Source organism: Battus philenor, unplaced genomic scaffold (assembly GCF_028537555.1).
Source record: "Battus philenor isolate CCGP_79_NKW_IND1 unplaced genomic scaffold, ilBatPhil1.0.hap1 SCAF_19, whole genome shotgun sequence".
Classification (NCBI taxonomy): Eukaryota; Metazoa; Arthropoda; class Insecta; order Lepidoptera; family Papilionidae; genus Battus; species Battus philenor.
The window spans coordinates 9,383,745-9,399,436 of NW_027181681.1; the positions used below are offsets into that span (position 1 = coordinate 9,383,745).

A 15,692-nucleotide genomic window follows, 5' to 3' on the forward strand; every position below is an offset into this window, starting at 1 on the left:
ACATTTAACTATTCTATATTTAAAAAAAAGAGTTTAAATCAGATGATGTAGTGTAACAAAACGCCTAAAGTAAATTTGTAATCAGTATATAAACATGTATAACCTGACAAAATAAAATAATAAATCTTTGTTTATTATTGCTTAAATATCATATTTCATAGGAAATATTCTATTAAGGTACATTTTTTCGCCTTATGTGCGCACGGTTATCATTGTTATATAAAACACTATGGAAGCTTGAAGACAGCGGCGAAATTTCATGGCGCTGCCGCCACCTACACCGTGCCTGCCCCCGACAAACCCTGTACCTTTTCTGAATTTCTATGTACATTATGCAACCCTACACAATGAGCAGCATTTAGGTTTTTTCACGACCAGTAGCTTTGCCGTACCATATACCAAACTTGTTTCAAGAGTATCGTTAACATCCCGTACGGTTAATAAAACTTGCCGAGGATTCTTCATTTTATCTGAACCTAATACATACGTAAATAATTATTGTAACATGTTGCTTTCTTATTTTCTGTGTAAAAATTCAAGTTGCATACGTGTTACAATCTTGGTGATACAACAGTTAATTATTTTTATGCTACTAAAAATTTAAAGCTTTGCAAATTCTTAGAGTTGGTGTTATGATTTTACTTTAATAAGTCATATTACCATCCATTTTTATTTAATGTTATTGAACTATCTGCGTATTTATTACTATAATCCATTTTTAGTTGCAACTGCTAGTCTAATTGGTTGTGTCCAACAATGTGAAAAGAAAATTTATCTTAATTTTTAAAGGTAGGTGTGCTCATTTCCTTTGAAAAACAAGCAGCTAATTATTTATTATTTTCATTTTGTTTGCTTACTTTGAAACCAGGAACTTTTAACAGAAGACACAAAAAGGAATGGATTATTATCAAATACAATTATAGGTGTATTATAGTATTATCATGAACTGAAGTTTATGGAATTCAGCCAGACTTCTGTTATCTGATTGATAGATTTACAGTGAATTTGTAACAAATAAGTCGTGTTTATGAGGATTTAAAAAAAAATAAAACAAGATGTATGTGTATAATTATTAACCGCTCCTGACATCGAGAGATAAATACATTCCATGATTGTATTCACATTCAATACAGTCCATACGAATGAAAACTACTGAATGCATATGGAAGCATTTATCAAAAATACTTCCATTAGCAATCTTTACACTTGGGAGTTTAATTTAAGATTGTTGCATGTTGAATGGATTATGATTAACAAAAACATGCAACAATCTTAAGAATTATTGCAATATAATTCTAAACATTTTAAGGTGTCTGGGTGAAAGTGGCCATGAATTCAGACACGACCTTTTTGAGGGCGGCATCAGACTCTGGTGTGATCTGTCCATCCTTGGCAATGGTGGCCAGAAGGCTTTGGTGGCTGGTCTTGATGTGCTGAGTAAATTCCTTCTCAAAAGCAGTGATCTTGGTGGGGTCTAGTTTGTCCAAGTGGCCACGCACACCACAGTAGATGATGGCAACCTGAAATTATAAAATTGATGTACTAATTGAATCATGTCAGTTTTGTAGTTTTATATCCTTAAATTTTAATGTTATCAATAAGAGAAAAATTTTAATGTAAACTGAGTGATATCTTGAAAAGATGTATTTTAGGCTCTCAATTTGGCAAACACTTCGCAAACAAGCTAATACTTACTATGTTGCATCTGATTATGTAATAATTAAGGTATAATGTGGAAGATATATATGTAATGTAATAGATGTGTTGATGTGATAAATATTAATGAAATTTTTTAATTATAATATTATTATTCTTTTTACCTGTTCCTCAATGGCCATGGGCACATACTGTCCCTGCTTGAGCAGCTCTGTAAGACGCTGGCCACGGTTAAGAAGTTGCTGAGTAGCGGCATCCAAGTCAGAACCGAACTGAGCAAAAGCAGCCACCTCACGGTATTGAGCCAACTCCAATTTCATGGAGCCAGCCACCTGTGAAAATAACAAACACGTCAATAAATATTGACTTGTTTATTATTCATTCTATAGGAATAGTGATCAAACTAGCAAGTTACTTACTCAAATCACATTAAATATTTTATGTAAAAAATCAACTCATTCAATCACATCTTTCTATTTATCTAGGCATAGCTTGAATATAAATCGTCACATAAAAAATTTTTTGTAGTGTTTTTTTTTTTTAATTCAGTGCTTAGAAAACTTGGGAATAGTCTTAGATACAAAGATAATGTTTACTGAGAGAATCAAAGTTATGCAAGGTTTAAATTAAATGAAAATTTACCTGCTTCATAGCCTTGGTCTGAGCAGCAGATCCTACACGGGATACAGAGAGACCGACATTGATAGCGGGACGGATACCCTTGTAGAAGAGCTCAGTCTCCAAGAAGATTTGGCCATCAGTGATGGAAATTACGTTGGTTGGAATGTAGGCAGAGACATCGCCAGCCTGGGTCTCAATCACAGGCAGAGCAGTCAGAGAGCCACCTCCCATCTTGTCCGACCTTTAATATTATAACAAATTATCACAAGTTCTGTGTCTTACACATGTTTGATGTTAGCTTATATTTTCTATTGTAAGTAGGCAATTTCTAAAAAGTTACTAGTACAATTGTCATGGAAATATTTCTATAAGATATTAAATTTACTTTGTTATCACCTTATGCAAATAATATCTTTTATTGCAGATTATGTAATAATTTAAAAGTTAAAAGGTATCACATACATTTTAGCGGCACGTTCAAGCAGACGCGAATGAAGGTAGAACACATCACCAGGGTAGGCCTCACGACCTGGTGGACGACGCAGCAGCAGGGACATCTGTAATAATTTGTCAAATTTTTAGCATTCCAATTCATTTATATTTTTACAGATTGAATATTCAAATTTATATTAACATATAATTTTTTTCTTCAAAAGTTTAGAGACAGCTTTGACAAGTAACTAATAGATAAATTAGCCAAAGGAACCATTTTCAAAATCTTACTGGGTACAAACCGGTGTAGTTTACCAACTGACTTGCACAAGCAGCTTTTTGGGAACACTCCCCATTTTTCTCTTTAAATATATTTTTGCTTATTATTCTTTAAAAAGAAATTTATATATAAAGGAAATTTACAGTATTTTCAACATTCAACATTATAACCAGTCTCACCTGACGGTAAGCAACAGCCTGTTTGGACAAATCGTCATAGATGATAAGGGCATGTTTGCCATTGTCACGGAAGAACTCTCCCATAGCGCAGCCGGAGTAGGGGGCAAGGTACTGCAGAGGAGCGGCGTCCGAAGCGGTGGCAGATACAATGATGGTGTAGTTGATGGCACCTGTTATTTATTTTATTTTGTTAATTATTTACAAGTTCCATTATTAACAGAAACATAGTCATTGAGAAGGCTATAAAAAGTTATATAATGATGTTAAGTGACAGTATAAGTGTTACAAAAAAAAAAAAACTGATGAAGAAAAAATAAGGAATTTTGAATGAAAGAAATTAAATATTCTCACCAGCATCAGTCAATCTCTTCACAATTTGCGCCACAGTTGATCTCTTTTGACCAATAGCAACATAAATGCAGTATAGCTTCTTCTTCTCATCCTGGCCCTTGTTGAAACGCTGCTGGTTGATGATGGTGTCAATAGCTAGAGCAGTCTTGCCAGTCTGACGGTCACCAATGATCAACTCACGCTGACCACGACCAATGGGCACTAGGGAGTCCACAGCCTTGATACCTTCACAAAAATCAAATGATTCAAGTCACAATTTTTTTTTTAAAAGATTTCAAATTTTATATTAATAATGTTATTTAGTAAATATATATTATTCATTACATACCAGTCTGCATAGGTTCGCGCACAGACACACGGGGAATGATACCGGGAGCCTTGATACCGACACGCATACGTGACTTGGTGTCAATTGGACCCTTGCCATCAATGGGGTTACCCAAGGCGTCTACTACACGTCCCAACAGCTGGTCACCTACAGGCACATCTACGATGGCACCAGTACGTTTCACAATGTCACCTTCTTTGATCAGCTTATCATTACCAAACACTACCACACCAACATTGTCAGGCTCCAAGTTGAGGGCCATTCCCTATGGAGACAAAATAAAATGTTAGATAAAATTTGAAGATAACAGATAAAAAATTTCTGTTTCAAATGTATCAACATAACTAAATTGATAATTTAATATTGTCCACTTAGACATTACATAACACTCTATTATTTCAAAAATTTGCAGCTTTTAACTTTATAATTTAACTACTAAGAAACATACCTATTCTTTCAGAGATGGCACAGACTAAACTTTATAACATGAACTGCCTGTGGTTTAGTGAGAACCTTGCATATAATATACTTTTGTCCGAGGATATTTCAATTTACATATTTTTCCTTTACAGTTTGTGTATCAGCTTATATGTGTATATAAATCACAAAAATAATAAAGATATCTAATGGAATAACTATATTGGTTGTTTAAGTCTCTATACCTTGAGCCCTGAGGAGAATTCCACCATCTCCTCAGCCTGGATGTTCTTGAGACCATACACACGGGCAATACCGTCACCGATGCTCAGCACACGGCCAGTTTCTTCCAAATCGGCCTAGAAAGCACGTAATTTAAAAATTAAGATGTCTACAAACATAAGGCAGGCAGCAAAGCAAAAAAAAATTAAAACTCAGCAACATCATTAACTGTATTGGAGTCAGACCAGTTACTTTTTATTTAATTAAAAACTAATGGAGTAAATTATTATGGTTTTAGTCATCAGTATTTTCATAATTTAAATATGAATACAGAGAATTATTATTCAAACACTCATACCATGGGGCTATAAATAAAATTTACAAGCCCGTTGATGCACACTGGTGGTTGTCATATATTTACAAAGCTCTTTGATTCTACAATATGCCAGATTTCATGTTTTTTTGCCGGGCCTGTGTTGTATAATTAGCATATAGCATTTGCATACCATGATAATCATCAGTCATGATACCCATCTACAAAATTACTACACTTCTGTACACTGTATTTATATCATTTTTATCTTAATTTTACTTACATAGTCTGAGTGAACCTCTTCAACAATTCAAAAAGATTTTTCATTATTTCAAGATGTTTTATTTTGTAAAATATATTCGTTATTGCACATAAAATGTGATATTGCATAATATTCTATTCGTTAATAATGTATTTAATAATAGGTAGTTCACTAATTGTACCTATTGATAGTGAAAATAATTTATGACAGCTGATCTCCAGCTGTTTTATATTTGGCTAGTTTGAAACTACAAATGTGAAGGAACTAATTAGTGTGTAAAATATGGTATATATGGTTCAGTAAAATATCTTTTGATAATAATCCTCTGAGATTAAATTATAAAAAAAGAATATGTTTATGTAATTCTAATTAAGCTTACTTTGGGTGCGGCACCGAGGATTCTCTCCTCTAGGATGGTGGAGATTTCGGCAGCTCGTTGTGGGCATGATACATGCAGCTTGCGGGATGCGACGGCCACCGCTGGCGCCGCGACCTTCGATACCTAACCACCAAACATAACCAATACTTAAAAATAATTAAGTTAATTTTTACTTATACGAAAGGTTTTATTTCTAACCGAACTATTTTCGTTGACTTTTCTCAATAGACGAGTTGTTAAATACGGAATAATTTGATAAAGTTCAGATTGGGTGTTGTTACATAACTAATCGCCGAAGGATATTGTACCGACATTTTTCTTATAGAAATTACCTAATAAGAAATCTATCGAACTCAATGAAGTTATCATATCCTACGGTTAAATAAAGTTAAACACTGCACACTATAACCAAAAAAATACAATTTATATTTGAATCCTACAACATGATAACCGGACTTTTTCATTTTAAGGAAGAAATAGCGATTCTCGATAGAAGTAAATTCTAACTTAAAGAAATACATACCTGTGAGGCCGCATTAGGCAGGCGCCTGGCCACGGACGAGGCCAAACGAGCGGAGATCAGCGACATTTTTACTTTGATTCAATACTAATGGCAGACAAGAGGGCCGAGTACTTCTCCGCTCGCGACTCGTTGCGATATTACCGGAAGTGACATAATCAATAAGATTTGTCTGTGGTTCATGCGCAATGGGGTATTTTGTGCTATTTCATATGTAAGACAATTTAGAAGAATATTAAATAAACAATGTATATATACAAACTATAGCAATTTAACAATTTACTCAGAAAACTGCAAATTATATCGGTAAAAATGTTTTTATATTAACTATATATATATATATATTTATATAAACATTTTTTCTTCTGTACCTAAATCTGAAGATATGCAAAATTACTATGAAGATTTTAACAAAAGCAAAATGATAAATGAAACATTAGCAAAAACTTAACCATTGCCACTAATAGAAAAAACATAACTCACGTGGCTGTATGAACAATATCACCTTGTCTATTTCAAAAGCCATACAAACAATTTATACATTTCAATGATTGGCTGTGTCATTTGTCAATGTCATTGTAAACCGTAGAGTATGTTTATTAAATGAATTAATGAATGTTTTCATTAATTTCTCTGCGAATATTATTTTCGCAAAAGTGATAACAAGATGTTTTATAATTTTTGTTATTCTACGAAAATAAACCATAATTTGTTTTTAAAGTAATGGCTATCTTTGAAAAATCGCTCCAAAGTAAAATAATATTGGATGATACAGAAAAACTTGTATGTACTTTAGAAAATGCGCAAAATATTGATAAACACACGGTAAGTTTGTTATATCTTTTTATTTTGACCAAAACATGTTGTTTATTTCAAATATCAAAAGTTAGTTTTACAACAGGAATATATTTTACGTGTGCAACGAGGACCATCGAAAGAAAACAAGTGGGATGTGTCGCGAAGATATAGACATTTCTCAGCGCTACATACGAGCCTGCAACAATCAAATATCGATTTGCCTCTACCACCTAAAAAACTCATTGGAAATATGCAACCATCCTTTATTGCTGAAAGACAAATAGCTTTACAAGTAAGTTTGTGCTATTTTAATTATCAACTATTAATGAGTCAATATTATGCAAACATAAAATGTTTATACAAAAAGAACCTACTCAGTGACTTATTATAGGTGTTAGAGGGATTAAAGTATAGCTCATTTGTCAGCAAAAAGCTTTAAAGTTTTTAGACTTATTTCCAATCACCATATATAAAGTGTATTACTTTGAAACTATCATAATGCTACATTTTGGGGGGTGAATATCTTCTGACAGTAAAATGGGTAGAGATTTTCTAATGGATTTTTTAAAATGATTACACTTATTTATTATTTCTGAAATTATTGATCTTTGATAAGTGTGTATCATATATTAATTGATAGCAAATGAGCTTTCCTTTAAGCTAACACATATAACCGGTAAAGCTGTAGATTCAATATTATTTTTTATTATTGAAAACAATGTATATATTAATGGATACATAATAATTGAATACATTTTTAAACATCATTATTGTTATAATTTCAGAATTACATTACGGAAGTATTAAAGCACCAAGTGCTGGCATTATCTTTACCTGTAAGAAGTTTTTTGGATCCTAAGAATTATTCTGTTACAATTAGAGGTAAAATTTTTATATCAAGTAAAATGTGGTTACACACTTTTATTTTATACTGAGAGCATAAAATTATGTGGCTTCTTCATTATTGCTGTTTCCTAATAAGGCATTACAATAACACTGCAAGCATGTTATTGTTAGATCGAACTTGGTTTTTAATAAGATGTTGCATGTGTGCTAATAAAAATTAATTTTCTACATATGTGATAATGCTCTAAAGTGCAAACATTCCATTGTAAATGCTTAAAAATATTTATTTTTATTTACCTATCATTAATTAGTTTATGAATATTATAAATATTACAAAATAGACCACCATCATATTTACCATAAGGATCATGGTGACTTGACTATAGCATCGCAACTCATCATTTTAAATGCCATATCGCCATTGGTGAGAGGCTGGCTTTCACTTGTGGATATAGACCTCTGTTGACCTCTGTCCTAACCGTTTCCTGTACCTTTATGACACATGCTATGTCATATTTTGCATTAAAATTAGTCATTAAAATATTATTCAATGCATCGTCTTTTTTAAATACTGATATTGATTTTATGGTTTTTCACAGAACAAGCACTGCAAACTGTCTCCATTGCATTAAGAGGCGATGGTCATTATGAATTAAAAGAACCTTTAATGGACATTGGATGGAGAATAAGAAAACAATTTTTTATGGTAAGATATCATGAAGAATTTTATTTACATTTATTTCTTTTGGAACTTTAACAAATTAATTATTTATAATAATAAGTAATGAACATTATTAATTGGTGTTTTAATGATTTTAGTTTTTATTGTTATTTATTATCCATCAGTAGCATTTATATTTTAAATAAAAAAATCATAATTTGTTAGAGATATTTTTAATTTGTATTAGCAGAATTTTTTTTATCTAAACATAAGATGCCATGGGAAAAGTAGTACAATAAGAAAAAGTTGATTATACACTGTTGATTATCCAGTATTCCTTATTTTTTTTATGTTTACTTATTTTGTATGTACTCATGCTGAACTCAATTGTTTTAATGGTAAGGTAAATTTATATGTAGAAAACATACCTTTCCTTTGTGTTGTAAACAATTTCATTATAGTCATACCCAAACCGCTGTAGCGCTTCTTAGGGAAGCGCGCGTAGTGGCGGCTGAGGAAAATAGTACGAGCTCCGCTGCCGACCGATACTCCTCCCCGTCTCGCCAGACGCATACCTATGGCGCGGTATAGCGGTTTCGGTAGCACTATTTATTTACGTGCCAACTAAATTAATTAATATTTTATTTTCATGCCACAGTTCATAGAGCGGATAGTGCATATTATCTTTGTGTTTAATGTGCAAAAAAAAAGAAAAAATGTAGTGAATAATTGAAATAAAATTTCTCTTAGATATGTTATCAGAGTATGATAAAAATAGTAACAGAAAATGTTTATGAGTGATAATAAAAAGTTATTGTTCTGTTTACAGGTAACTGGCACAGATACTCAAATGAACTGTTTACTCACTTGGATGAATTATGGCCCTGATAAATGTTTAAGTAGCAAAGATTTACAAGTTGCATTCAAGAGTTTGCAGAGCATGTCTGTGAGTAACTAATTATTTTTTTATGTGAAAATAATCTGGTTGCCCTAGGAATGATAATAAAGATTATTTTACAATGAAAGAATAATAAGTCACCTACATAATGTTAAGTGATATGACTATGTGGTTACACAGAATTTTGTTATATATACTACTTACGCGCTTTTAACCTAAAGTTAAACTTAAGCCACTTCTCATTAGTTCAGTAACTTTACTATGCTACAATTATATTTTTACAAATTTACAAAATTTCTTATTGGAAATAAATGACTGGTAACTTATTAATTCTATGTTTATGAATTATAATTATATAGAAAAAATTAATAGGTGTGATCAAATGCACCACAGAGTAAATTTATCATTCGTTTTTCAGCACCCTTACATAGATGAAATATTAGGATATCAAAATTTAGAAACGGGTACCTATGTAGTTAGAAGAATACATGATAATGGAAGCATTAGAGATATTTTGTATGGTACAGATTATACAAAGAATTATTTATTTAAATATGGAAATCCCAAAATAAGAAAGCCTTTCACATGTGGACAAATATCGCATTACGGATATCAGATATTGCAAGCTTTGAGGTTTTTACATGACAAAGGCTTGCCGCATGGTTAGTATAAATATTATGTATTGTTTTAAAATGTTAATTTTCCGAAACAGTATGAAATAAGTAACAATTTAACAGCCATATTTATTGATTAATTTGTTTATTAGAACGATCAATGATATTATTTATATTACTGGTATTCAAATCAACAATAATTGTACAACCTTATTAAGAAGCATTAATATTTAAGAAAATAACTATACTCATATAAATTTATTAGTTCTACTTTGATAACATTTATACTTTGCATAATTTTAATTGAAATCAATAACAAGAAACAGCAGAAAAATTTGTTTTAAAAAATTAATGATAAGAGCAGAATAAAATTTAGATACACATTATAAATAAAAATATATTATGCAATATTAATAAACATGACGACTTTGTAATATAGCACATAAATTACTATTACAATACCAAAAACGTTCACAAATTATAATTAAAATAATAAAAAAAGAAAATGTTTTATTTGTGAAAATTTGACAAATTGTTTTTGATTTGACAATTGTTTGAGGTTAGGCCCTTTAGGGCAAGCTTAAGTCAAAATGCTCAACTCATTTCGAGTTTCAGTTCAAGAAAAAGTTCATCATAGTGACACATTACATTCTGCTGTTTTATTCTTTTTTTCTTCTGCATATTATGCTTCTCTATTTTTTTTTTACTTATTTATGAGGTAACCTAGTTTATGCTAATTATTTTTTACTTTATTTTTTGTTATCTACTATTTATGCTTCTGTATTTTTTATGACTTATTTATGAGGTATCCTAGTTTATGCTAATTATTTTTTACTTTTTTTTTTTGTTATCTACTATTCATAATTATTAATATGTTTAAAATACATACTTTAATTAATTAATGAATACTGTGTAGGTGTTGTTAATAAGAAATTCTATATAAATGCATATATTAATATCCATTTAAATTTTGTCTATAAAAAAATTAAATTTCTCTTTTATATTTCATGCCATATTAACCTCCAGATGAGGAGCATACACAAAATTGCGATACTATTTTTTTCATTTATGTTATCATTGATAAATTTGATACTGTATTTCAGGTCACATCCACCCGGGAAATATAACTATAGAGAATCAAAAAGTACTTCTATTGGATTTGGAGAATGTTTTGCTGGGTGTTCCTTGTTTGTACCGACCATATTTACTCGAGCAAAGACAAACAAATACAGCTGAATCTATAGATGTATACTGCTTTGGGCGAACACTGTACGAAATGGCGTTCGCTGCTACCTTTGAACAATATTACTGTGATAACTACCCTGAAGAAACATCGGAAAACTTAGGTAGAGATTTTAAATGCATAATGTATTATTAAAAAAAAATAATGCATTCTGAAGAACTAACTAGACAAGAGTTATAGACATTAGAATTTTTACATTTATATATAAGCTGCTAGCCACAGGTAGTTTCCAATTGATTCTTTTGGAAATCTACAGGTGAGGCCTAAGCATTGGACAGCTTGTGGCTGAAATTTTGATATTAGCTACTAGCAAGCCTATATTTAATATTTATGTGAATAGTTTTTGGCTGTGCCTGAGTTACTTAATAAATGCAACCCAGTTTTTGAAAGCATATTGTGATGGATAGATTGGATTTGAGGTACTGACCTGGGTGTCACCAGTTTGATAATTGAAAGCGAGTTCTTAATTGTTTTGTTAATTAAGTTAAAAGAAAAAGAAACAAATTTACATTTAATAGCTTAAATTATTTTGTAATCCTTTATCTGTTCTCTTTATTCTGTAAGAATTCAGGTGAATATTTATAAAGTAAAATGAACATTGTACTTGATTGTGCCGTTACCTATAATTGTGTCAATTGGGAGAAAGATTAATATTTTAATATGATTTTTGAAACATGGGTACAGAATCTTTATATAGAACTTACTTTGTTTAGTACATCCTCTGCTCATTATATTAGTGAATTTATGATATATTATCATAGCTGGTTGTATAATATATTTAACCTGGATATTCCATTTCAAGTTCTATGTGTTTAGTTACTTGTACTTAACAGAGGCAGTCCTTCGGCTCTGCGTGTCTTCAGCTTCGTGCAAGCACGGCGGAGCGACCTTGGACGATCTTCTCCACCACCCATTCTTCACGCGCGCCACTCTCAACGGGTTGACGCCGCGAGCTGACTGCCGCACTCATCTCAAATTTCCCTTGCCTTTTAAGGAGGAACTGAAGAAGGCTATCGGAATAGTAGAATTGCGACTGAAAACTGATCAGAAATTGGTAAATTTCATTTCTTATTTTCCAAGGATTATCAACGAAGTTACTAATTTTACGAAAATGTATAGAGTACCAAAAATACGGGAAAGAATTAATGGGCAATGTTTTATTTTTTAATAAGTGGATATAGATAACTATGGAGTAAACTTATTCTCAAAATAAAGTTATGTATGTAATAACATTTTAAACGATTTTAATTACCAGGTGCGAAATGCGAAAAGGGAAGTAAGGATTCAAGAAATACTTAATTCAGAGGAAGAAATGAAAAAGCAGAAACGTAGAGCGGTATAGATTTTTTTTTATTTAAAAACTTATTAGTCTAAGAGCCCGTGAAAACGCAAATGATGGAAGCGCGAATAAAGAGTTTTTACAGTATTTTAAAAGTATTTTAAATTTTTTTCTTAAAAAACTTCTTTTATTATCAATTAAAATTTGGTGAAAGTGGCTACCCTTGTACTAGACATAAGTAATATTTTTTAAAAATACAACACAAAAATGAAAAGGGAACTCAGGTAATTTATAGAGAGCCAGAAATAATTCTTCAAAGAGCTGCATTTGACCTACAAGCTCCAGGTTGCTTACCCCTAACACTATACTGTAAATATACAATTACTTTATTATTAAGTGCTGGTTAAGGAAAGCAAATCTTTGATGAATCTGGAACACTCCGAATCTGGTCACAGTCCCATACAAAGATTACCTTTGGCTTGGTACATTGCTATTACGAAAATGGTGTACGTTACTTTACCATAATCCGCAATGTTAGTGTTGTTTAAATTTTTGGTTATCAACCTGTTCGGATGTTATATATTTCACAGTTTTCTACAAATAGGCTACCAAACTAATAGCTTTGGATATTGACATAAAACGGTATTTAATTACAGAAGAAACGGGACAGCTTGTGGAAGTCCACGTCTTCGCTGGCGGAGACGGTTCGCTCCCACAGCGTCAGCACGGCCTCCTCGCCCACTCCGCCCACCAATTGTAAGTCTCCATTGCGATTTATTATCAGCAGTTTGTCGGTTCCTAAGTGATATGTTCACATCGTCACAATTTTGTGTTCTTCTTTAAACTTCAGAGTAGTGTACTCAGAATTTTACTCTTAAGGCTCACTGCTGTAGTTCAGTTTGTATGCAGTAGTTAGTCGCGTAAACTGGGCAGATGCCCTTCTAAAAACCCTTTTTCGACTTTCCTTTATACTTATATATATATATATATATATATATATATATATATATATATATATATATATATATATATATATATATATATCTTGCAGATAATTATACTATAATGCAGGGAAAAATAGAAAAAAAAAACATGTATATAATATTTCTTATATACAACACTATGCATTGACTTTTTTAAGTAATACTTATTTTACGTTTAATCATTATGCATTTAAGGGTTAAATTGATATTGTGAAAAGTCTTAAATCTTTTACACCTATTTCCAATCACTATGTATAAAGTGGTCACTCTGAAATAAATAAATCAATTTATTTTTTGTATAAGAATGGGATAGACCAATAATTTTTGGAAGTACAAAGTTAACAGGAGCAGATGGTAAATAATAATTAATTTTAATTTGTAGTAATATGAAATGTGAAAATGCTTTTTTTAGAATTTTTCATTACATTATTATTTATAGTACAACAATTTTTTTACAGTAACCCCTAATATACAAACTCATTCCACAGCGGGCGATGTGACCGGAAACGGTTCAGGGCCAGCAGCATGCTCCAGCCCGGTGGACGGGCGCGGAGCCCTATTGCAGGCCATTTGCAGTTTCGACAGAACGCGTCTTGCCAGAGTCAATTTTCGGTGAGGACCTTACGTACACGTGGACAACGGTTATCAATTTCAAACCGAATTTTGATGCTGACACTGTATGAAATCGGAACACCGACATCAAGGCGTAGGCGTCCCCCAAAGATCGCCACGATGATCTCGCACCTTTATTATATCGTTAGTCCATCTAATGGCGGGCTCACCTGCGCTGCGTCTATCGGACCATGCGTACCTTATGCGTATCATAAAATATATTCGTTTGGTTAACTAGTCTCAGCATATAATGCAATTTTGCTTTATTCGATCGTTAGGAGGTAATTGCAAATAGAAGTCAATATTTACGTCATTATTTTTATAATTAATATACTATGTAACACTACTATAATGTGCTAAATAACTGTTTATAATCTATTTTATTTCAATATCAGTTCAATTATAATTATTCTCCATTTTGTTAATAGACACTTATAAAGTTATAAGAACTTATATGTGTATACTAACTGTATGATGCAATTTTAAATTCCTCCAATGGATTTCAGTTTTCTATAACACCTGCAGCGGCTTTTTTCCAAAGACATTAGAATAAATTAATTAAGGAATATTTGAAATAACATGCTGCACCTTAGAAGTGACACAACTAAAACATTCTAATAAAGTGAAAAATCAGTAAAAATCTCACATGTCATTTTTTTTTTTAAAAAAATAAGATCTTGTGTTCCAAGGAATTTAATTTTTACTTTTAGTTTTTCGTCACTTTTTTGCGTGTTGCCATGTGGGTTATGAAAAAGATAGTCTATATTTGATTTATAAAAAATGCTAAAAATAGATTATTTCATTTTCATCAATAAATTAATTTTATATTTCCTTGATTTGGAGCAAGGATCTACAACAGTTGTGAGCCACATGATATGACATGACATATGACTTTCATTATTTTTCTGCATCACTCAAATAATGTTCACATCTTGAAGAATAGTTAAGGAAGTCACTTTTAAAAACAAATTAATCAGTTTTAAAACCGACTCTACTTTAAATGAAAATGCGTCATCATGTTCATTAGAGAATTTAAATTAAGAATATTTTTAAATACATATGGTCTTTACGTTATACTTTAGAAGATATAATTAATGTATTGTCGATAAAGATTCAAGCAAGTAAAGGAAAATTAAATAATTTGTTTATTATCCCGTTTTCCTTCCTTTAAAAATAAATAGCTGGTAGTGTCAATTTTATTTATATATTTCATATGGCTCTTGTATGTGAAAAGTTTTTTGGTTGCTGATTTGAATTTTGTGATTGGTGCAGTTTAACAAGATGTCACCCGTAACCAGTTTTTGAAGAGAAAAAGAGCGGTTTTGGCTAATTGTTAAATTCTTTTAGGGAACTAAGTACACAAAAAGTATTAATAAAATATGAATAATGAAGTACAGAAAAAAATAGTCTATTAATGCAACCACTAAAACGGTTACTTGAAGTCGAATAAAATATATATAAATTTTGTTTAAACATTTTCTAAAATTTATTGGAAAATTTTCAGATTCTGGAAACATGTTACTTAGTTCTTTCATAACAATTACAGTCAAAATATATCTTATTAATATACGGTGGAAACTTTTACGAAGTAATTATTTATAACAGTGTATTGTGTATATTAAACAAAGTTTATGCATCTTATAAAATGTAACCTATTTTATTGTCGTATAATTTTGTCTTGTATCTGAATTATATAAAGTTTATATTTATACAAAATAATTTTACCCGCAATATTATTAACTCGGCACCCTAAACATACAGAGAAGCGAATTAAAAAAAAATGTAATTTATTAATGTA

At 31.1% G+C, this 15,692-nt stretch overlaps 2 protein-coding genes across 2 annotated transcripts; one reads left to right on the forward strand and one right to left on the reverse strand.

Moving 5' to 3' along the window:
* Positions 1 to 1,056: 1,056 nt before the first annotated feature.
* blw (ATP synthase subunit alpha blw, mitochondrial) lies at positions 1,057 to 6,107 on the reverse strand. Its single transcript, XM_068764227.1, has 10 exons — positions 5,964 to 6,107; positions 5,441 to 5,563; positions 4,510 to 4,623; positions 3,848 to 4,112; positions 3,520 to 3,744; positions 3,169 to 3,338; positions 2,740 to 2,834; positions 2,299 to 2,518; positions 1,821 to 1,988; positions 1,057 to 1,520 (listed from the first exon to the last, which is right to left on the reverse strand). The coding sequence occupies exons 1-10, from the start codon at positions 6,027 to 6,029 to the stop codon at positions 1,305 to 1,307; spliced, it is 1,662 nt and encodes a 553-aa protein (XP_068620328.1). The 5' UTR covers positions 6,030 to 6,107; the 3' UTR covers positions 1,057 to 1,304.
* A 500-nt stretch (positions 6,108 to 6,607) lies between these two features.
* Positions 6,608 to 15,600, forward strand: LOC137921421 (PX domain-containing protein kinase-like protein). Its single transcript, XM_068764181.1, has 11 exons — positions 6,608 to 6,785; positions 6,862 to 7,050; positions 7,544 to 7,640; positions 8,204 to 8,310; positions 9,095 to 9,211; positions 9,582 to 9,825; positions 10,881 to 11,123; positions 11,854 to 12,074; positions 12,276 to 12,356; positions 12,956 to 13,055; positions 13,771 to 15,600. The coding sequence occupies exons 1-11, from the start codon at positions 6,684 to 6,686 to the stop codon at positions 13,896 to 13,898; spliced, it is 1,629 nt and encodes a 542-aa protein (XP_068620282.1). The 5' UTR covers positions 6,608 to 6,683; the 3' UTR covers positions 13,899 to 15,600.
* Positions 15,601 to 15,692: the final 92 nt, after the last annotated feature.